The sequence below is a fragment of the Engraulis encrasicolus genome, chromosome 17 (genome assembly GCF_034702125.1).
Source record: "Engraulis encrasicolus isolate BLACKSEA-1 chromosome 17, IST_EnEncr_1.0, whole genome shotgun sequence".
NCBI classification, from domain to species: domain Eukaryota; kingdom Metazoa; phylum Chordata; class Actinopteri; order Clupeiformes; family Engraulidae; genus Engraulis; species Engraulis encrasicolus.
In genome coordinates, this window is record NC_085873.1 from 39,871,382 (window position 1) to 39,894,104 (window position 22,723).

A 22,723-nucleotide genomic window follows, 5' to 3' on the forward strand; every position below is an offset into this window, starting at 1 on the left:
GTCCAAGTTGCTTCTTTTCTAACTTTCTGGCGAAGTGCCGTTACTAGTTCTATCGCATCTGTTGTCTAGTCAAGACCGCGTCGTTAGTTCTATCGCATCTGGTTGTCTAGTCAAGACCCCGTTACTAATTCTATTGCATCTCGTTGTCAAGTCAAAAACCCAGTCGTCAATTCTATCGCATTTGGTTGTCAAGTCACCCCAACATTCTGCGCGCGTCCTTAGGCTATGCCTCCGATAGAGGCGCGTCTCACTAGATTAGGAAGTGGTGCCCATAGCAACGTACCAAGCGCAGTGGTGAATCTACTTTCTCACAAAGCCTTAGATCAACTTATTAATAAATTAATACTTAAATGCTGGTAACCGGGTGATAAGCGGAATAGCGGCCTTCGAGGTGTCCCGATATCAAGGGAAAATGGACTTGGCGAAGCGAACAGCCCTTCGGCTGCGCCGTCGGGCTGTTTAGAACGCTCCGCCTCGTCCATTATTTCCCTTGATATCGGGACACCTCGTCGTCCGCTATTCCATACGTATTGTATTGTATTGTATTGTATTGTATTGTATTGTATTCAGGGCTTGACACTAGCACCTGCCAACCGGCCAAATGCTGGTAAAACTTTGCTGTGGCTAGTAACAATTTTGGTCTCACTAGCCACGTTGACTGGTAATTTATTATTTGGTGTGACAAATTACAGTAGTTGCATCGATTGTTTGTATTTGAATGCAAGAATATTCAAAAGAAAAAAAATGGACAATAGAACTCTGGCTAGCAGAAAGGCTAAATGGCTAGTGACTCCTCGGGAAAACCACTAGCCACAGTGGCCGGCGAGCAAAAAAGTTAACATCAAGCCCTGATTGTATTGTATTGTGTCCCTCTCCACTCCACTCACCAGCGTGTTGAAGCTGAAGGCCTGCTCCATGGCGATGGCGTCCCTAGCAGCAGCAGCAGCGGGCAGGCTGGCAGCCGGCTCCAGACCTCCCAGCGTGTCCATCTGCTGGCCCCCCACACTCGGTCTCACTGAGGGGGGGGGAGAAGAAGAAGAAGCAGAGAGACACGTTATGTGATAAGTACACAATACAATACAATACCATACAAAACAGCATGTATTTATATAGCGCATTATCGTAACTATGAAGTTGAGAGAAGAAGCAGAGAGACATGTTGTGTGATAAATACACTCATGTTAGATAGATGGGGGGGGGGGGCATGAATAAATACACTCATGTTAGATAGATAGGGGCATGAGGAAAGAGGCATAAGTAGAGAGGTGGAAGAGGGAGAGCGAGAGAGAGGATAGGGGGAGAGGGAGAGAGAGAGAGGAGAGATGAAAGAGGAGAGGGGGAGATAGGAGAGGAGAGGGGGAGATAGGAGAGGAGAGGGGATGAGAGGAGAGGAGAGGAGAAGAGAGGAGAGGAGGTGGAGAGAGGAGAAGAGAGGGAGAGTGTAGGGAGGAGAGGGGAGGAGAGAGGACAAGAGAAGAGTGGGAGAGAGGATGAGAGAAGGAGAGGAGAGGAGGTGGAGAGAGGAGAGGAGAGGGAGAGTGTAGGGAGGAGAGGAGAGGAGAGGGGACAAGATAAGAGTGGGAGAGAGGAGAGGAGAGGAGAGGAGAGGAGAGGAGAGGAGAGGAGAGGAGAGGAGAGGAGAGGGAGAGAGGAGAGGAGAGGAGAGGAGAGGATAATTAGAGAAGGAGAGGAGAGGAAAGACAGAGGGGAGAGGAGAGGAGTAGAGAGGGGATCGAGGGGGGGGGGGCAAATGTTGTGAGATTTATACAGACAGATATACAGTAGATGGATTGATATAGGCATTGAGAAGGAGATATGGAGGAAGACGAACAGGCATAGATAGACAGGTAGATTGATACATGGAGAGAATGTGTGTGAGACGATGAAGGCAAATAGGGAGAGAGAGCGGGGGCAGAGAGAGAGAGAGAGAGGGGGGGGGGAGAGAGTGAGAGAGAGAGAGAGAGAGAGAGAAAGAGAGAGAGGTAGATTGATAGAATGGAGAGAATGTGCACGAGACGATTAAGGCAAATGGGGAGAGAGAGAGAGAGATATATATATATATATATATATAGAGAGAGAGAGAGAGAGAGAGAGAGAGAGAGAGAGAGAGAGAGAGAGAGAGAGAGAGAGCAAAAGAGAGTGACTGAGCGCAATAGAAGGGGGAGGACACTTGAGCTCGCTGCTGAAGGCCCGGGTGGGTCGATGCAATGTGATGTGCTGTGCTCCCCTTCCTCTGAAGGGCAATAAGCCACCTAAGGGTTCCCCCCCCCCTCCCAGGCCAGGCACCCCTCACTCACTACAGCTCAAGGCGACAGCCAGCCAGACAAGCAAGACTCACGAAACTGTGTTAAATACGATGCAAGTCTTGTACCAGTTTTCAGTTTGTATTTTACGAGTTTGTGCTTATGTTGTGTGAAATAAATGCAAAAAAGCCCTGAAAGATAAAATTATTGGTAGCACTTTACTTAACGCCGGTGTCATATACTACATGATATGACAGTATTGTGTGTCACAACAGTGTCATGACACAGTCATAAACAGAATGCCAATGTCAAACGTTTTATGGTCATGAAAAGTTGACATTGCTTTGGGCTGTCTTTACCACCCCTCACAACAGGTATGTGCTGTTCATGCGAAAATGTGCTCAGACAAAAAACACCCCCCAAAAAACCCACACTCACTCCTAACCCTCACCTGATAGAAAGCCTACACATTGTACTTTTGTCAATAACTCCAAAACCAACCAAGGAAAGTTTTACCCAGAGTAAAATAATTCCTAACCCCAACATGTTAGTAATGGTGTGTCTTTGCATGGCCACAGGGCATAAAGCACAAAGTGAACCAACCGCGTAGCCTCAACGTGAAAAGGGTATTACACACATCTCATGAGCACATGGTGGCCAGGCAGGCCAGAATTCTGCTCTGCTGAGTGTGTCTCACCCTCTGCTGAGCGTGCCTCACCCTCTGCTGAGCGTGTCTTACCCTCTGGTGAGTGTGTCTGTCTCACCCACTGCCGAGCGTGTCTCACCCACAGTGCCTCACGCTCCGCATGTCTCACCCTTTGCTGAGCGTGTCTCACCCTTTGCTGAACGTGTCTCACCCTCTGCTGAGCGTGTCTCACCCTCTGCTGAGCAAGTCTCACCCTCCACGTGTCTCAGCCTCCCATGTATGGGTGAATGACAATTCAACCAAAAAAAAGTCTGAATGTTTCACGGCAGGGTCAAGTCGATCAGAAAACAAACAGGCCGTTTGAAGACTTAGGTTTCTGGGGTTTTTTTTACGAGCGGGATCTCAAATCAAAGATAAAAACAAAGAAACACTGGCTTTCCCCGCTCCTGAACTGCCAAGTCTGGTCTGAAGCATTCCAGAGAGAGAGAGAGAGAGAGAGAGAGAGAGAGAGAGAGAGAGAGAGAGAGAGAGAGAGAGAGAGAGAGAGAGAGAGAGAGAGAGAGAGAGAGAGAGATGGGGACAGACAGAAAGACAGAGACAGAGACAGAGACAGAGAGGGAGAGCCCTGGGCTTCAGTTGCTATGTCAGCTTGTAACCATGCAGTGAAATATGGTGAGTCATAGCGTATCTTTTTGAGAGTGAAAAGCAAAGTGAAAAGAAAGGGGAAAAAGAAATCAAGAAAGACCTTGCCAATACCTACACCCACCCATCCACCCACCTCAAGGGCTGAACTGGGAGAGAAATAGGGCCCGGGCACTTTTGGCTTAAAGGGGTCCCTCATAATTAGCAGCACAGAACTGACTCACTGGTGGGCAGGTCAGTGGCGGTTTGGTGGGTGGGCAGGTCTGGACGGGCCACCTGGCATAGCGGGCATTGCCCGTAGGGCCCTGCACCCTTGTGGGCCCCTATTTTCAGAAATGTAATAATAATAATAATAATAATAATACATTTATTTCTGAAAATAGGGGCCCACAAGGGTGCAGGGCCCTACGGGCAATGCCCGCTATGCCAGGTGGCCCGTCCAGACCTGCCCACCCACCAAACCGCCACCTCCATCCCTCCCTCCCTTCCTCATCCATGCACTCACCAGAGAATTGGATGAAGAGTGAGCATATGACTATGATGACTACAGGGCATGCTTGGCCACTCTGTTCCCTTTGCCTGGAGTGTGCAATTCTCCACTACAGCTCTTTTTCAAAATATTGTAAAAAAAATCCTATCATCATAAATCTTTCTTTCTTCTTCTTGGATTTCAACATAGCACGAGAGCGACTGGAACTGGTTTAATACAATCAGAATATTCCTTAGCAAATTAAAAAACACAAAACAGCGATTCAACTAACCCTAAACCTAAAAACACAATTAAAACAAACAATCATTTTTGAAGAATTTGAAGAATGGATATACAGTATGGCATTTTGGAAGAAAAGAGCACTTCAATTACAGTGTGCTCTCCGTGCTCCCATCACAGGGCTGCTATGGCAACAAGCAGCAGATGTAGGCTAGTGTAAAGAATAAGGTACATGGTATGATGGAGAGCAGAGTGCCACTTAAACACCACGCCAGCCCTCTCTGGTGCCAGACCTCTGTTTGAAAGTGTCCAATGTAGGGGTGTAAATCACAGCCTCCATGACGATATGATATCGATTTCTTAAAGCAGGGATTCGATTATTTTTGATACTTAAGAATTCCCCACTATACGATACGATTCGATTCGACTCTTTCCACTTACCTTTCCACTTCTATTATGTTATGGGGCTTTGGACAGGGGCCAGCTATTCGATTATTTTCAATACTTAAGAATGCCTCACAATACGATCCGATTCGATTAAATCGCCAGGCGATACATCGATAGATCGATACATTTCGATTATTATTTGCACCCCTAGTCCAATATAGGCTACATGTATACAGTACTTTAATCAGCTCATACATAAACGCAATAACAAAATCAACGTTCGCTGCCCTGTCTCTCTCATAATTTCTGCATTTTGTAGCGAAGGAAAATCAAACACTCAAGTAAAATACTACAGAAGATGGCAACAAGCAATACATATAGTGCAAGTTTTAAGTAGATAGTCACGAAAGAGAAGAGTATTGTTTTACTTGCTTCTTTCAAAATTAAAGACTGTTTTATCGAGTATCTACTACACTAATGCTTGAGCTGCCCAGTTATTAGCCAGAGTCTATGGCATGGTGTATATGTATTTGTGTGTACTAGTCTACTTCACCCTGTGCTAATGCACTTGAGCAACAACCTAACCCTATCCATCGCTGTTTGAAAGTGTACACACACCCTTGAGAGCACTTGAATATGCCCATGTAATCAAAGCCACATAATCCCAGCCCACAAAAATCAAAATCACCAGCCTGAAACAGGATGTCTACTCTTCAGTATATGAGATTCCTGTTTCAAAAGTTATGGGGATGAAAGTAGAAGATAATCTTAGTTGTACCCCAAATGATTCCCGGATTTCCCAGCTAATCCTCAAAACAAAGATTGAAAATATGCTGGTCGTTATTGTTACATGATATCTGGGTCAGAAGAGTAGGCCTATAGTATTGCAGAACAAGCGTTTGTTTTTATTTTTGTTTCATTATTTCATATGACAGTAGAGAGAGGACAAATGGGTCAGGAGAGAGATAGGGGAGGATCTGGAAATGACCTCGGGCCGGAGTCAAACCCTTGCCCCCAGCGTCACTGTATGGTGCCTTAACCATTTTCGCCATGGCCAAGGACGTTATAACATTATAACAAAAACAATGCAGATATACGGTAATAACCAGCCAATGTTTTTATTATTATTATTATTATTATTATTATTATTTAAACTTTTAATTTAAAACAATATAAAAAGAATCAGAAGGGAAATGCAAAACTGAGGTGCATATCTGAAAAGCGTAGTTGCTAACTATGTTAGCTACTTTGTTGGTTGCAATGCAATTTCCCATTGGCAACTACCGAAGTTGCTAACGGCTAACAATTACGCTTTCCAGAGATGCAAAACGGAGTAGAGACAGAGGGTGTTTTTGGGATTCGGGCCTCTGAGTCACACTCGACAGCAGGGGAGATGAAACAATTACTATCTGTGTCAGCTGAGCTCTGTCTCATTGGGCTGGCTCCCGCTCTGTGTTGCCAGATTGGGCTGTTTTCCGCCCAATTGGGTTGCTTAAGATGGCCGTGTGCGGGTAAAAATGGCATTTAGCAAAAAAAACAAAACAAAAACGCCCAATTTTTGCCATAGACATCAATAGAATTGGACGGGATTTTGTTCCTCTAGGCGGGTTTTGGGCATTTTTTTGGGCTGGAAATCATCAGCTTCATCTGGCAACCCTGCTCCCGTTATGGCTCCTGACCAGGGGCAGAGATATAGGAGGGGCCAGCAGGGCATTTGCCCCTGGGCCCAAAGGCCCTCCTGTATTGGTGGTGGGGGCCCCATTATGACTTTGGCAGGCCATATGAGGGGGCCCTATCAGTGTTTTGCCCTAGGGCCCCGTGTTCAATTGTTCCGTCTCTGCTCCTGACTCCTCTCTCACTGATTCAGATTCAGATTCAGAAGGGGGTTCATCATGAAATGACAAGCGGCCCAACCAACACCATGCCAAGCAATGATAACAAGGCCAAGCTTTCGTTTGGCATCAACAGTAGCTTATAGGTGAACAGGGGTGTGTGGCGTGTGTGTGTGTGTGTGTGTGTGTGTGTGTGTGTGTGTGTGTGTGTGTGTGAGCGCGTGTGTGAGTGTGTGTAAACCGCAGCTTTTAGAGTAGGTCAGTGTCATATAACCTGTGTGTGTGTGTGTGTGTGTGTGTGTGTGTGTGTGTGTGTGTGTGTGTGTGTGTGTGTGTGAGAGTGTGTGTGTGTGTTCGTTCCTTTGTTACTTGTAGAATCACAGAAGAAATCCTTGAGCAGCCTTGGGCTGATATGACTCACGTTTACAGAGACACCCACACGCCTACACACACCCACATACGTACGTACACGCACACACACACCCACACACGTATGTATGAGCACACACACACCCACACACGTACGTACACGCACACCCACACCCGCACGTACACGCACAAACACACACAGACACATTTGCAGACAAAGAATCAATTATCTTCACACAACAAACTGTCGTTCCTGACCAACACAAATAGCCATATAACCATTGGCTCCTTGAAAAATAATCATTGGAACCATGCCTTGGTGGTTCAAGGAAACATTAGCGATAAATGAAGGCATTAGTCATCCATCAATTTCTTGAAGTACAGAGAGAGAGAGAGAGAGAGAGAGAGAGAGAGCGAAAGAAAGAAAGAGAGAGAGAGAGAGAGAGAGAGAGAGAGAGAGAGAGAGAGAGAGAAAGAAAGAAAGAAAGAGAGAGACAGAGAAAGATAAAGAAAGAAAGAGAGAAAGAGAAAAGAGAGAAAGAGAAAGAACGACAGTAAGAAAGAAAGAAAGAAAGAAAGAAAGAAAGAAAGAAAAAAAGAAAGAAAGAAAGAAAGAAAGAAAGAAAGAAAGAAAAAAAGAAAGAAAGAAAGAAAGAAAGAACGAAAGAAAGAAGAGAGAGAGAGAGAAAGAAGGAAAGAGAGAAAGAAGCAGAGAGCATACTGGGTGATGAGACTGAGGATCACCAACACACATGTAGCACACGTAGCTCCCTGTTGTCATGTGTTGCCTGCTTTGGGTGTGGGATGCTACACTACACACGGCACAGACCTTCAACAGAGAAAACACCAGATCTGAGTCACAGCGAGGAAGACGAAGATGAAGGTGAAGAAGGAGAAGAAGAAGAAGGAGGAGGAGAAAAAGAAGAAGTCCCTTCAACAGAGAAAACACCAGATCTGAGTCACAGCGAGGAAGATGAAGATGAAGATGAAGAAGAAGAAGAAGAAGAAGAAGAAGAAGTCCCTCTAACTGTCATAGTACCGTGTATAATGACAAAAGGCTTTCTATTCTATTCTGTGAAGATGAAGAGAAGAGAAGAGAAGAGAAGAGAAGAGAAGAGAAGAGAAGAGAAGAGAAGAGAAGAGAAGAGAAGAGAAGAGAAGAGAAGAAGAAGGGAGGGTGAGACCCCATCTTTGACCCACGGTCTTTTGTGGTATTCAACAAATTCTTCATGAAGGACGCAACCAATACAACGCTTTTCACAGACATTGCCGGATTAATCATCCTCTTCATCTTCTACAGAGAAACATCACAATGCCCTAAGCTGCTGACACACCGAAGAGGACTTAAATGTTTCTGTTATACAACAAGTTCCTTCAAATCATTATGGCTATAAGATGTGCATGCTCAATCCACAAGCAGAAAGAGTAGAAGTTTGCACACTGTAGTTCCACTTTGAAGGTTTATTCAAGTGTCATACGTTTCGACCCAACAGGGTCTTCATCGGGCATGTCAGTCCACAAGCAAACTATAGGCTCTATATATTTGAAGTATAAATACAAGCAAGGTTGTGTGGTATACTCCAACAAAGAGGTTTTGTATTGCTCTTATAGGCCTAATATATATATATTTTTTTTACAAAATCAACAAACCAGCTATAGGCAGTCTGGATCATGTATTGCAAATGAAAAGTAAATTGGCCTTTAGCCATTCAGTGCAAGAGACCAGACTGTCATCCCATGTCACCCTTAAATCACTTCTACATGACCAGTGACAAACATACAGCAACATAGTTTTCACAACAGGATCATACATAAGCAGTTACCGTGTCGAATGCTGAAAATGCTTCTTTGGAATCTGCCTAGGAAGGGAGGCACACAAACTGTGCTGGCCCTAGAGCTCTACTGAAAAGTAGCATGCCGCCACAGTGAAAGTTTTGTCGTGAAATTATTCCACTTCCCTTTTACCGAGAAGCGAAGAGGGCGCCCACAACCAAATTTCGAGACTTATGTTTTCAAAAAGGTACACACACACACACACACACACACACACACACACACACACACACACACACACACACACACACACACACACAAAATGGGAAAGTCTAGTATCAATTAGTTCAGAGATTAAAATGGTAATCTGTGCATGATGTAACCTTGCCCTTCAAAACAATAATACAACAGTGGCAGCTGGCTACTTTGTCAAACCTATATTGACATGTAAACAATAAATGTGGGACTAGTGTTTATAATTCGACTAGGGTACATTTAAATACCACACACTATCACGACCACCCTATGGATAACCCACACGTGTGGTTGTTGTTGGTAAGTCAATAGACTATCTGCGTGCGTAAAAAATGATAATCTTTTGAGAGCAGGCAGACAGAGGCTTAAATCCCGTCGTCGTAGTAGTAGCCTGTGCGATTACTACTCAAAAGTGCGACAGCAACCAAAGCCATTGATTCTGAATGTTACGCCTTGATAGTCCTCTTCTTCCGCATCGAGGAACATCTTCAAATACAACAAACATAGGTTATCTCTCTATTGACAATTTTGTATACAAACGCATTGGATACTTTAGCTTACCAGTTATTCACCCTGGCTGCTGGTCCCATGCTCCGCGCATCCTTGTCGTCACATGTAGCACATGCTAGAATTCAGTGCAAAAACAGAAACCTGGCGTCAGATAAAAGCCGGTGCCCTTTTATATCCAAACCTCGCGTTTTAGCCTTTTGTTTTTGCGTCTTTGTCCCTTCATAAAAAAACACTCGCACACACTCGTGAGGATGAGACGCGTTTTGCGTGGTTCAACCAAAGTTTACCGGTGGTAAAAATGGCTGAAAGCTGTCTCTCAAACCCAGATATCCTATGAGGAACGCAAGAGATGATTCGTAAAAGCTCCGCAGTCAAATCAGCGGCGAGGTGGCCGTACCAGCAGTTATTACAATGTGTCAGATGAAGGGAAGGGGGTGGGGATGAAAAACACCCCGGAACGCCACTGACAAACGTAAAGCATAGACTGCACGCGTCACTCACGCACACGGATCGAATGCACACATCTTAGTTTTCTCCAACTTCTAGAATATTGTTAAAATGATGGCCATCAAACTGAATGTCCGTGGAGGAAGTAGGCTAACATTTGTCAATGTCTGGATGTGAGCGCTTTCAGCCCCACAATGAATCAACGTCATAGCCTATCGTTATAGCTTTATTGTTTGTGTTAATGGTGTCAATGTTTTATGGGAAGAGATGCACTAGTGTGCGTGGGTAATTCTAATAGGAAAAAAAGGTTCACCGTGATACTCAAACGCTTGGTTCTGAGCTGGCCTGTCCCAGGGTAAGTGTAATTTCATAGAGACATTCGCTAGATGGCGCGCAAATCCTACCAAGAATGTCAGAGTCAGACAGATGCACATGTTTGGTTAATGGTTATATCAGTTATCTGTACTGTTTGCAAAGTTTCAATCATCATTTGGCTGTGTTTCTTGTAGGCCTACGACAAGATTTTAGGATAATACTTATGCAGGCATTATTGCACGCACCGACGCACTCAATTTCAGACCAAAATCATCCATGTTCCACTTGGGTCGTTGCGCTTTCAGCCACTTCAAAGTCCATAACGCATCACCAAACCTCCTTCACACATTTTTGGATAGGCCTAGCCATTGGCAATTTGTTTATCATCATCATCATCATCACTTTCTCCAGACGTAAAACATGAAAGTGAAAATCCCTCCCAGATTTCATAAAGGACGTGCGCAACTGCGCGCACTGCGCGTTACCTGAGGCAACGGCTATCGCCTGTTGAGACTTGCAGGACTCGGCGTGTCATAGTTTTCCATTGATTCATACACCGACACGTTTGGACAACAATGATTCAAAAGAAATTAACTCACCAAAGTAAGATAGAGCGCCGTTCAAACATATTACAGAATAACTGATCTAGTGGTTGATTTGACCATTCCCGAACCGTCTCTCTCAAAACTTCGAGGAGCCAGGAAAAGGAGAAGACGACGATTGTTTCTCCCAGAGGACACAATTAAAGTCAGGTGTTTTCACTCTACTAGGATCACGACTCGTGAGACATGGGGATATTGTATTCCGAGGTATTGTATTCCTGTACAACTTCAACCTACTTTTTTTGGAAGTTACGACACACCATTCTGGTGTAGGCGTAGTGGTGTGTTCTTTACGCTTTTGTTTGCTATTGTGCTTTGTTGTCTTCAAACGAGGCATCATTGGGGGAACCTTATTGGCAACACTGTAATTTTGGAATCATTTTTAAAAGTTACTTTGTTGTTAATTGTGGAGGTCTGGTGTTTGTAATTTGTTGGTTAGCGTAGGGTTGGGTTAATGTTTGCTATTAACTATTATGGTGGCCTGGTGTTTGTAGGTTATTAGTGTAGGGCAGTATTAAAGTTTTTTTTTATTATGGTGGTCTGGTGTTTGTTGGTTGGTGTGGGACAATGTTAAAGTGTGTTATTCTTTATGGAGGCTTGATGTTTGTAGGTTGTTGGTGAGTGTGTTAAAGTTTTTTATTCTTTATGGAGGCTTGATGTTTGTAGGTTGTTGGTGAGTGTACAGTGTTAAAGTTTGTTATTCATTGTGGAGGCTGGTGTTTGTACCTGTAGGCTGTTGGTTAGTGTGGGGCAATGTTAAAGATAGTTTCTGTTGAACTGCATTCCTTAAACAGGTTAATTATGTCAGCTGCGATGGCAAGACAAAACTAGGCCTAGTGGACTTCCAAAAGGAATGAACACTATTTAGATCTCAGTTGTCTAACACTACATCACAATACTAGCCTAGAAAATAACTTTCACTTTCATAGTAAGTATGTGTATCTATCAACACTCATTCTTGGCCATGTTAAACTCTTGTCTACCTCAGATATGTTTTTTTTTCAGAATTGCCTTTTTTTTATTGTTTTCTGTAGTTTCTATGTAACTCCCTGAATATTACATGTGTTATATGTTCTGAAATGTCCATGTGGTCATTATGTGTATTTATTTATCTACTTAACAGCTTAATTTCCCTCCTGGGGATCAATAAAGTTACTTTACTCTACTTCCACTGTGGAAGTCTATTCAATGGTAATTGGTAAAGGTCTTCATACTGGCTTTCAAAGGTTTAGGCTTACTATGTGTTGATAGTGAGTGGAATTCTAAGTCTTGTAGCCTACTGCTGTGCCTCAGGTTTTGACTGTTTGGCAAATGGTGTCAAAGGCAAAGTTTGTCACAGGAGTCATTCAGGATGTTTCCCCGCCTGCTGACGTAACATGATGTGTTCACTGTAGCTCTGAGGCACAGAGGTAGAAAACTAATAACCATCCCCCTTATTTGTTCTATTATGGGCCTATGTATCTAAACCAGCTGGAAACGAGAGGTCATAGCTCGTAAGCCAGATAGCTGATAGTGCCAGCCAGGTAGTGGTACACATAGAACCACTATGTTAAAGTCTAGTAACAACTTTCATTATGAAGCTAGGCAGCTCCATCTCTAGCAAGATGGCACACGAAAAGCGTTGACTTTATTGCACAATTTAGATTTCATCCACACTTCCGCTTAGCCGCTTGATGTTGACGCAACATTATGTGGTGCACCTCCAAGTCAAATATTTGCTGTGTGGCACTATCTGGTTAACCGAAGAGAAGGAAATGTCATTCTGATCATGCAAATGATCACAAAGTAGTCAAATTTGATTCATTATGAAATGAAATTTGATTCACCAGTCAAATATTAAATGTGATGCATACTTATAGTAGTTGGTAATTGCCCAACAACCTTAAACGGAGGAAGGAAAGGAAATAGAACTTATCTGTAAATTTCAGGCAAATTTCTGTTGCAACAATGCAACAGTAAATTTGTGTTATACTTTACCAAGTAGAATCGCCGTCTGTTAGTGTTTAGTGTGGTGAAGTGAAAATCACTAGGGTTGTGAGGTTTACTCCATCATACCAATGAACCTGGCTCTTTACTGTAGTGGTACCCCGGTAGGCCCAGGTTCCAGTCCTTGTAGGGTAACTCTTATGTAAAAAATAATTATAATCGCTAGCAAAAGCTGTTTTTTCTTTCTGTTTCATGGTTACTCTGTTCTCTTCACTGAGCTCTTGCCAGTGAATTATGTGAGATCTGTATTAGGAGGAGGATACATCCTCATGGCAGCCTCAGATAAGAGGTATAGAGCAACTGGTGGGTCGCGACCCAAAAGTGTGTCGCGGAGGGGTCATGGGTGGGTCGCGGAGCCTTGGTGTAAAAAAAAAAACGTAATTCTAAAACATTTTTTTTTACTTTTCCTGCAACAATTTACAGCTTTTATTTTGATAGGCTAGTGAACTCTGTGTCATCTGTTGTCATAGATACAATCTGAATATTTATGCGAGATAGATAGCGTGCAACCAGTCATTCGAGTCTTGGTTACATTTTGAGAATTGCATTGAATTGACTTGAACGCTAAAAAAATTGGGTCGCGACCGAATGAGAGTGGAAAATGGTGGGTCCCAAGACTGTTCCAGTTGAGAACCACTGGTATAGAGGAGATGTTCTCTGCAGTGAACTTTGTGACCTCCCTCTCTCCCCATGTTGTGGCCATAGTGGAAAAGGAGAGACAGATACACCAAAGACACCAAGCCAGGAACATGTTTTCCAGGCTTCTCAATCTCCTTTCGCGAATGTCAATTGTTAAACTCATCTTGATTGTTGTGGTCTCGTATAGGCCTATTCATTAGTTTTCTTAAAGATGCACTGTGTAGGATAATGAACAGAGTAGGTATTGCAACTTTGCTGTTCATTGAAACTACCTATTTCCAAAATTGATCTTTTCATTAATATTTACTTAATAATGAACTAATATACACTAGTACAGTGGTTCCCAAACTTTTCCCCCTGCGCACCCCCTTGTACATTTCACTTTGGTTTGTGCACCCCCCAAGCAAATTTATGGTGTACTGATGGCCACGCAAGTATGGATTTACTGCGCATTCACTGCCTATTATACATTATATCGTTTTGGTAAATCCTCTTTTCCAATAGTCAAGGAGTTAAACTGCACTTCAGATGGACCCTTCCAGCATACAATTCACCATAAAATTAAAAACAAATTAATATTCATTAATGCTAGATATAAAACACACATATCCACCATTGCTCTATTCAGCTCGCGCACCCCCTAATGGCAGGCCGCGCACCCCCAGGGGTGCACGCACCCCAGTTTGGGAATCCCTGCACCAGTATGAGCAAATTACAGTAAGTTTTGCAACTACAATGTATATTTCTGGAAATTCAAAATGGCAGACAATGGAGAAGACCCCCCTTTTCATGTATGAATAGTGCAATTTTCCAAATCATAATTAATACTTAGTTTGATGGTGGTGATAAGTATTTGTGAGAAAGGTAACATTTGTGAATGGGCAGCATGAGCTCTGGATATTGACAATATTACACAGTGCACCACAGTGCACAATCTACATCCCCTGACCTAGGTGCAGGCAGTTATTGGACGATGACCCATTAGAGCTGGATTGGTATGAAATGTGATCTCTGGGTAGTCCCTCTTAACCTGATGTGAAGCATGTGTTTGAAGTGAAAGGGACGGTGACATCACAGAGGTGGCCACATCTGGTTAGACCTGTCGGGCAGCTTCTCTCATTGGCTGGGCTGGGCTAGTCCTTTTGTCACACATTCTTGGTCATAAATCATATGCAGGAACATTATTAGATTCATTTGCTCTGCTGGAACACAATATTTGATTTAAACACAGAGGTGTCCTTTTTCTTGGTCTACTCAAAATGTTTGGAAATATTGATTTCTGTAGTGTAGCATAGTATGTTTTGGCTACTCCATTGTGCTCTCTTAAACAGAAATGTGTGTGTGCGTGCGCGTATGTGTGTGTGCCCATGCGTGTGTGTGCCCATGCGTGTGTGTGCGCATGCGTGTGTGTGTCTGTGCACGCGTGTGTCTGTGCACGTTTGCGTCTGTGCGTGTGTGTTTGCATGTACATGCACACACTTGCCTGCCTGCCTGCACGTGTTATTTTCTTGTGTGTACAGTGTTCATTACACTGACTGACGCCCTCACTTGTTGTAAACTACGTAAATCCCAAGTTAATTATCATCTCTTCTTCCCTCTCCCATAGCCCATGTGCCAGGCAGCATATGACAATGACGCCCACGAAGTGTACCGGCTCTTCAAGGACACGCCCAAGAGCCTGAACGTCCAGGAGCCCAGGTCGGGAGACACGCCCCTGATCGCCGGCATCCGACGGGGAAACCACCACGTGGTGAAGTACCTGCTCAGCCTGGATGCAGACGTCTCTGTTACAAATAAGGTGATTGGGGCGACAGGGCAGGGGCAGTGTTGCCAGATTTGGCTGTTTCCTGCCCAATTGGGCTGCTTAGGATGGCCGTGTGCGGAAAAAAATGCCATTTAGCAGAAAAACCCGCCCAATTTTAGGCATAGAAATCAATAGAATTGGGCGGGATTTTGTGGTTCTAGGCGGGTTTTGAGCATTTTTTGGGCTGGAAATCATCAGCCTCATCTGGCAACCCTGGGCAGGGCGGGCTCAGGGACCTGGGTTGGAGTCCGACCTGAGGTTCATGTTAGGGGTGTAAATCACAGCCTCCATGACGATACGGTTCGATATCGATTTCTTAAGGCAGTGATTTGATTATTTTCTATACTTAAAGGGACACTGTGCAGGAAATGGTCAAAAAAGGTACTGCAACTATGCTGCTCATTGAAACTGCCCTGCCTGTTGCCAAATTTTACCTTTGCATGAAAGTTTACTAAGTAATAAACACATATTTTCTAGTATGGTCCAAGTACAGTCATTTTGCAGCTAAAAATGGCTATTTTTGGAAATTCAAAATGGCGGACCATGGAGAAGATCCCCCTTTTCATGTATGAAAAGTGCAATTTTTCCTGTCATAATGAATACCTAGAATTTGATGGTGGTGGTAAGTATTCATGAAAAAGGTAACATGAATTCTGGAAATAAACAACAAAAAATCTCACACAGTGTCCCTTTAAGAATGCCCCACGATACGATATGATTCGATTCGATTTTTTTCCAATTACTTTTCCACTTCTGTTATGTTCTGGAGCTAGGGCATTAGGCAGGGGCCAGCGATTTGATTATTTACTTATTTAGATACTGCCCCGACTGATTTTGCAATGAGTTTATTGCTTCATCTCTCCCTGTTCTCTCCGTCTCTCCTTTTTGTGCCTGTTCTCCCCACTTCTCCCCTCCTGTCTTCTCTCCTCCTGTCTTCTCTCTTCCTCTCTATTTCTTCTCTTGTCTATCCTCCTCCTGTCCTCTGTCTCTCCTCATCCCTCTCTCTCCTTCTCTGTGTGTGCATCTGGTAATCAGGTTGATGCTTCTTCTGTATTATTGGATTTTTATTAGTGTAATAATTTTAAAGGAAATGAGATTTAGTAGGCTACCTTACTTGACACTCAGCATTTTGGTATGTGAGAGGAGTGGGTGCACATGCGTTGACATAAACTGTACAGTGTTAATGGCCAAATATATAAAATAGCTTCTATGAAAGTAAGCAGAATGTACCTGATTCTCTCTCTCTCTCTCTCTCTCTCTCTCTCTCTCTCTCTCTCTCTCTCTCTCTCTCTCTCTCTCTCTCTCTCTCTCTCTCTCTCTCTCATCAACAAACCATCAACAGGCCTTCTCTCGCTCTCTCTTTGACACACACACACACACACACACACACACACACACACACACACACACACACACACACACACACAAACGTGCACGTGAACATGCACACCACTACTGTGTGTGACTGTGACCCCAATCATTGTGTCTCTCTTCTCCTTTGGTGCTCATTGTAGCTCATTCTATGAGTTGGAGTCATTCTGGAAGTTTCAACAAGGAATTCCAGTGTTTCCCATAGAATAGTGGTTAGTGAAAGTGAGTTGGGATAGCTTCTAAAATTGTTCCTAATGAGGAAAGAAACAACATTGGCAACACACATCTTTATTTTTTCATTTACAAGGTGGGAGATGTTTGTTGTCAAGGTTGTACAGTTGTCACCTCAACGGTAAAGTGCTGGGCGAAACCCTGAATTTGGGTTCTTCGTTTTGATAATAATAATAATAGTAATGTTATTTATATATATAACATGGAGCTCTAAGTGCATAAACAAACAAATTAAAACAACCAGTAAGATATTAAACAGAAGTTCAAGAAAAAAAGAAAATATTTGAACCCATTTTAGCCTAAGCACCTTTTGGGAAAAGGTGCCCTCTGCCTATTAAAACCTAAATATCTCAGCCTCCGTAGCACATGAAAACATGAAATTAGTTGCATTTAAAAGCTAGAACCCTCATTTTGCATTGGAATGTGTCCATTCAGCTCTAACATACCCACCCTTTTTTAATATAAAAGCCCTCAAATCTCAAGAACCTGAATGCAGTGTATATGTGTGTATCCAGGCTAAATCCATAAATAATCCACAGATAAAAACAACAACCAGTATGAAGGCAAATCAAAGACTGTTTTAAAAAGCCAAGACCAGGCCCTACCGTGGCTGATATGGTAGGGCACACGTTTGCCACTTGGCCGACCCGGGTTCGATTCCCGGTCTGGGTCCTTTGCCGGTCCTTCCCCATCTCTCTCTCCCAGCTCACTCCCTGTCTCTCCTCCACTATCCTGTCTCACAAAAATCAATAAAGGCTGAAAAGCCCCAAAAAAAACTTTAAAAAAAAAAAAAAAAAAAAAAAGCCAAGACCTGGCCCTATCGTGTTGCTAATGGTAGGGCACTTGTCTGCTATGTGGCTGACCCGGGTTCGAATCAGACCTGGGTCCTTTGCTGACCCTTCCCGATCTCTCTCTCTCTCTCTCCCAACTCACTTCCTGTCTTCACGGTCCTATCGAATAAAGGCGAAAAAAGCCCAAAAAATATTAGAAAAAAAAAGGAAAGAGCAAAATTGATTAAAAGCAATTGGAATTATAAACAAAGTATAATGACGCATCATGATGTCTGTCCTTTTTGTCCACAGAAACAAAGGACTTGTCTACACTACGCCGCCAAAAGAACCTACTCCTTTCTGGATTACCTTATGATCGCCATCCTCATGCCCATCCTCCTCATTGGATATCTCATAATGGTAAATCGTCTTTGTACATCTATGTGAAAAAGAAACACACAAAGCTTACAAAAGTGTTAATATATGGCTATACAAGTATTATATGGCATGCCAGAGATGGGACCAAGTCACTAATTTGCAAGTCAAATGTAAGCCTCAAGGTCTTCCAAACAAGTCCGAGTCAGGTGACAAGTTAAGACTCATTCAACCAAGTCCAAGTCCAAGTCCAAGTCGTACCAAAGCGAAGTCAAGTCCGAGTCCAAGTCTCATTTTCCCCTTAACAAGTATGCTATGCACACTCTTGACGACTACTTTCGGTCATAAATTCATTACCTCTCCACACTGCTATGCATGGCCCCCTTTGCCAGTCACATTCTTAAAACACAGTAGGCTTAATGGTACTGGTTAAGGGCAAATCATTTTAATTCATTTTTTCATATAATATTTTCACATACAAATGCAGAAAATGGGACATGTGTAGACTTGACATGTCATTGCAAGCTAAAACTGTTACAAGCTAAACAAGTCCAAGTCAAGTCTCGAGTCAATAGCCTACAAGTCAAGACAGGTCACAAGTCATTTCTAATATGCCAAGTCAAGCCTCAAGTCAAATCATTTGTGACTCAAGTCTGACTCAAGTCCAAGTCACAAGTCCACATCTCTGGCACATGCTAAATTTCCACTTATGTGTTGTAGATAAAGCACACATACAGTTCACCTACTAAAATGCTTAAAGGATGCACAGTGTCATATAAAAATGATGTTAAGTCCCAGTATTCATGTATTTTATGTGTTTTTCTTACTCAGCATATTTAAACATGCATCATATCCGATATAAGTAGAAATCTGTTCTGCATGCCTATGGGATACAATATATAATGTTTAAATCTGCTGTGTAAGAAATGTAAAATGCATACAATACGGGGGGCCATTTCAAATGCGCCACTCTTAGTATGTTGTAATACAAAATCAGAAAGTCTGGAGCTCGCACTCAAAAAAAGACTTAAGAAGAGATGCCCAAATAAAGTGGGTTTTTAATGATCTCACATATGCCGTGCTATATTTACAAAACGTTTGTACTTTTGTAAATATAGCACGGCATATGTGAGTAAATAAAAAACCCACTTTATTTGGGCATCTCTTCTTAGGTTTTTTTTTTGTGCGAGCTCCAGACTTTCTGATTTTGTATTACTTTATATTCCGAGTCAACGCACCACTACACAACTAAAGCCACCTTGAAAGGCGCAGGCCCTCTTTTTGAATAGACCACTCTTAGTATGTAAAATGTGGACTGTGAATATTTCCAACACACTGTTCACCTGTGTTTACCCACCCCTCACAGTGTGTTAATGTTTGACCATTATGTCTTGAACCCACACAGTTGGAAAAGCAGAAGAAGAATGAGGACTTATTGACCTTGGTTTTGACCAGCAAAGTAGACATCAACGCCACAGACTATGTGAGTTATTCCCTCTATAACTTAACTTTAAAACATTATAAGTTTATTTATGAGAGAGAGAGAGAGAGAGAGAGAGAGAGAGAGAGAGAGAGAGAGAGAGAGAGAGAGAGAGAGAGAGAGAGAGAGAGAGAGAGAGAGAGAGAGGAGAGAGAGAGAGAGAGAGAGAGAGAGAGAGAGAGAGAGAGAGAGAGAGAGAGAGAGAGAGAGAGAGAGAGAGAGAGAGAGAGAGAGAGATGGAGAAGGTTTGGCAAAGGACCCGGGCCGGCAGCCCAGTGCCCTACCGTTAGAGCCATGCCAGTTCCTTGTATAGAAGAAAATGATGACTCCAGGCTCTTCTATTAGATGATTTACCTCTTAACTTAACCTGGTCTACTCCTGAACCACCGTCTTAGACCTGAGGCCTCATCTCAATCAATTCATGTACGTCTAGCCTGGCTTAGTGATCTGTAGGTTTTCAATTCAATTGTCATTTCCATACACGAACAAACGCCCCCTTGACCTCATCATAAACCTACTAACAGCTCCTTTATGTCATCATAAGCCTGCCAATGCCCCCAGCTGCCTTATTATTAAAAACAAATAGAGTTATTGCCCCCCCATTTGCAAGTGAGACTTCTCAATGCCCCCTGAAGGCTCTCTAATGCCCCCTGAAGGCTCTCTAATGCCCCCTGGTGGGATGTAGGGTGTAGTGCCCCCCATTGAGTAACACTACAATGTGCTGCTACAGTATATCTGGATTTGGTTGTCTCTGGAGCAAGATTACAACAAGTCCGACAGCCGGACAAAGACGCGCCTATGCACTGCCGCCTTGTGGACACAGGAGGGAATTACAATTTTAATAAAGCGTTTCAGACGGACATACCCTCTTTACTTACAGAGATGCTAGGACGCATCTAAAAACTGTTTTCCAACATATCCATTCAGCAAATGGGTGCAAGAGATGAGGATGGGGAGCAAAGTCAGTGAACGATGCCTCATTACATACAAGCAGATAGCATGTCATGACCAAACGTTAGCAATTTGATGAAATGAGATGCAGATGAAATGAGACGTTTCAAACTTCAAGTTAATCCCTCCCACTTCAATCAGCGGTCAATTTGACAGGTCCATGCCCTTTGTGTGACTTTTGTAACTTAATTCTTTCAAAGAATTTCTAATTCTTTGGTATGACATATCACAGTAGTAGTTGCATCAATTGTTTGTATTCAAATGCAAGACAATTCTACAAAAAAAGCCAACAAAGGCCCTACCTTGGCTTAGCGGTAGGGCACTCGTCTCCTACGCGGCCGACGTGGGTTCCATTCCGACCCCGGGTCCTTTGTCGACCCTTTCCCGTCTCTACCAAACGTTTCCTGTCTCTCTCTCAAACTGCCCTATCACTAATGAAGTCTAAAAGACCAAAAAATATATTTACTAAAAAAAGGCAACAAAACCCTGGCTAAGTGTGGTAAGATCAAGGCCAGTGCACGTTTACCACTTTGGACAAAATGTCTATGAAATCTAGAATTTAGATGCACAGGTGAGGCATACATGCAATTTCGTTGTGTGCAGTGTGCAGTGTTCACTTGTGTGCCGTGGAGTGCTGTGTCACAATGACAATGGGAGTTTGGGTTTCCCAATGGGCTTTCACTTTTTCACAAGATGCCTGATCCCATTATTTGCATCCAAACAAATGGGATGCGGAACTCATGACTTGTTGATGCACATTCGTTCCATTTTGCTCACTGTCGTCTTTTCCTCTCACAGAAAGGCAACACAGCGCTTCACTACGCCTGTGTGAGGAAAAGCCAAGGCATGGTGCCACTGTTACTGGAGAAACAAGCAGACATTTCCATCAAGAACATGGTGAGTTATGTGTGAACTTTTCAACTGTTTATTTTTAAGTGACAACAAATGTATTGGGTATCTCTGCATCAACATTTTATCCTTAATCAGAGACCGTGTTTGTATCAAGTATGACTTCATGAAATCAAATGATTGCTGAGGGGTGATATGAGTGGATTCATGTGACTAGAACCACACAGTAAACACAAAAACAAAAACAAAAAACAAACAAACAAACAAATTGTCATCCTTATAACATGAGGTCAGGGAATAGTGGACAAAGAGAGAGAAGAGAGAGAGGGGGGAGCCAAATTGCTATTTGGCTGACTGGGTGGACTGGCAGGATTCATATTTCTCGATGGCGCCTAACTGGTCTCATAGGAGTCAATGTTAACTGCTAGTTTGGAGGTAAAATGTGCACTGCCGCACTCGGATAACGATTAAAAGTACAAGAGGAAAGGTAAAACTCAATTATTTAACTCAAGGGGAGGTGCAATATGAGCTTGTTTCCAAACATGGGACAGTATCAACTGTAACTGGTGATGGTGTTTCTTAATGCTTTAAAGTTCACATGATCTTAAATAAGGGAGAGATCGATTGACAGACATATTTTTCAAGGTCAAGGGGGCGTTTGATACGGTCTATAGCAGTGTTTCCCAACCTTTTTTGTCCTGCGTACCCCCTAAGCAATTTTGTCACATGAGTACCCCTTCACTCATGCTCTATATCTGTTCCTCTATCCCAATGTGACTACACTCCATATATTTGTTATTATTACATTTTTCCAAGTACCCCCTGAGGTGTGCTCGCGTACCCGTAGTGGTACACGTACCCCTGGTTGGGAAACACTGGTCTATAGTAATGTCCCATGCTCACTACTGGTAATGCTTTAAACTTAACTTTCTTTCGCTTTTAAACTTCTATTTCTTACAGAAGGGAGAAACTCCACTGGACATTGCACGGAGGTTAAAGTTCACAAAGATCGTCGCCATGCTGAAGAAATCGGAATGAAAAGTTGTCAAGGTTGCTCTGAAAATCAAGGATGCTTGAGACTCAAATCTGAGGTCTGGCAGGATGATGTTTTGTTTAAACAGTTCACGAGAGTGTTTACGGTTGCAAGGAAGGACAAGTGTATGTTGGTTCTCATGCCACTCTCACTCAGACCATTTCCTTTGGATTCAATCAGAAATGGACATTGTGCTGCACAGTGATTTTTTTTCACACTTTTTTTTAACTGTTGTTTTATACTGTTTGCTTCTGCATTGGGTGGTTTACAATGTTCTTATACGTCACGGAAATTACCCAGATGTCATTTGGACAATGGCTTATGTCCCTTCCTTGACCTGATTGTTTTGGACCTTTGTAACTACTTATATTCTATTTATTTGAATAAAGGTGCACTGCGTAATATTTTTAGTAGTTTGTTTCCAGAATCCATGTTGCCCGTTCACAATGTTACCTTTTTTATGAATACTTGACCAGCACTATCAAATTTTAAGTATTCATTATG

At 42.9% G+C, this 22,723-nt stretch overlaps 2 protein-coding genes across 3 annotated transcripts in view; one reads left to right on the forward strand and one right to left on the reverse strand.

Moving 5' to 3' along the window:
• Nucleotides 1-10,122, reverse strand: part of stambpl1 (STAM binding protein-like 1) — a 55,477-nt gene extending 45,355 nt beyond the window's left edge. Inside the window, exons 1-2 of the mRNA XM_063220759.1 lie at nt 9,418-10,122; nt 888-1,015 (exon numbers count right to left, since the gene is read on the reverse strand). Coding sequence (XP_063076829.1) covers nt 888-989 — 102 coding nt within the window. The 5' untranslated portion in view covers nt 990-1,015; nt 9,418-10,122. The remainder of the gene's footprint in view (nt 1-887; nt 1,016-9,417) is intronic.
• A 471-nt stretch (nt 10,123-10,593) lies between these two features.
• Nucleotides 10,594-22,623, forward strand: ankrd22 (ankyrin repeat domain 22). Of its 2 annotated transcripts, XM_063220762.1 has the most exons (6): nt 10,594-10,937; nt 14,962-15,153; nt 17,844-17,951; nt 19,312-19,389; nt 21,136-21,234; nt 22,147-22,623. In XM_063220762.1, exons 1-6 carry the CDS (start codon nt 10,917-10,919, stop codon nt 22,222-22,224), a joined length of 576 nt encoding a protein of 191 aa, XP_063076832.1. In that variant the 5' UTR covers nt 10,594-10,916; the 3' UTR covers nt 22,225-22,623. The 2 variants fall into 2 exon arrangements, with proteins under 2 accessions (XP_063076832.1, XP_063076833.1); XM_063220763.1 differs by lacking the exon at nt 19,312-19,389.
• Nucleotides 22,624-22,723: the final 100 nt, after the last annotated feature.

Excerpts from the sequence above, each read along its gene's own strand:
- ankrd22 (XM_063220762.1), top strand. The coding sequence starts at position 10,917 with ATGGGGATATTGTATTCCGAG. Across the intron at positions 17,952-19,311 it reads TCATTGGATATCTCATAATG|TTGGAAAAGCAGAAGAAGAA; the intron begins GTAAATCGTCTT and ends GAACCCACACAG. Across the intron at positions 21,235-22,146 it reads ACATTTCCATCAAGAACATG|AAGGGAGAAACTCCACTGGA; the intron begins GTGAGTTATGTG and ends TATTTCTTACAG.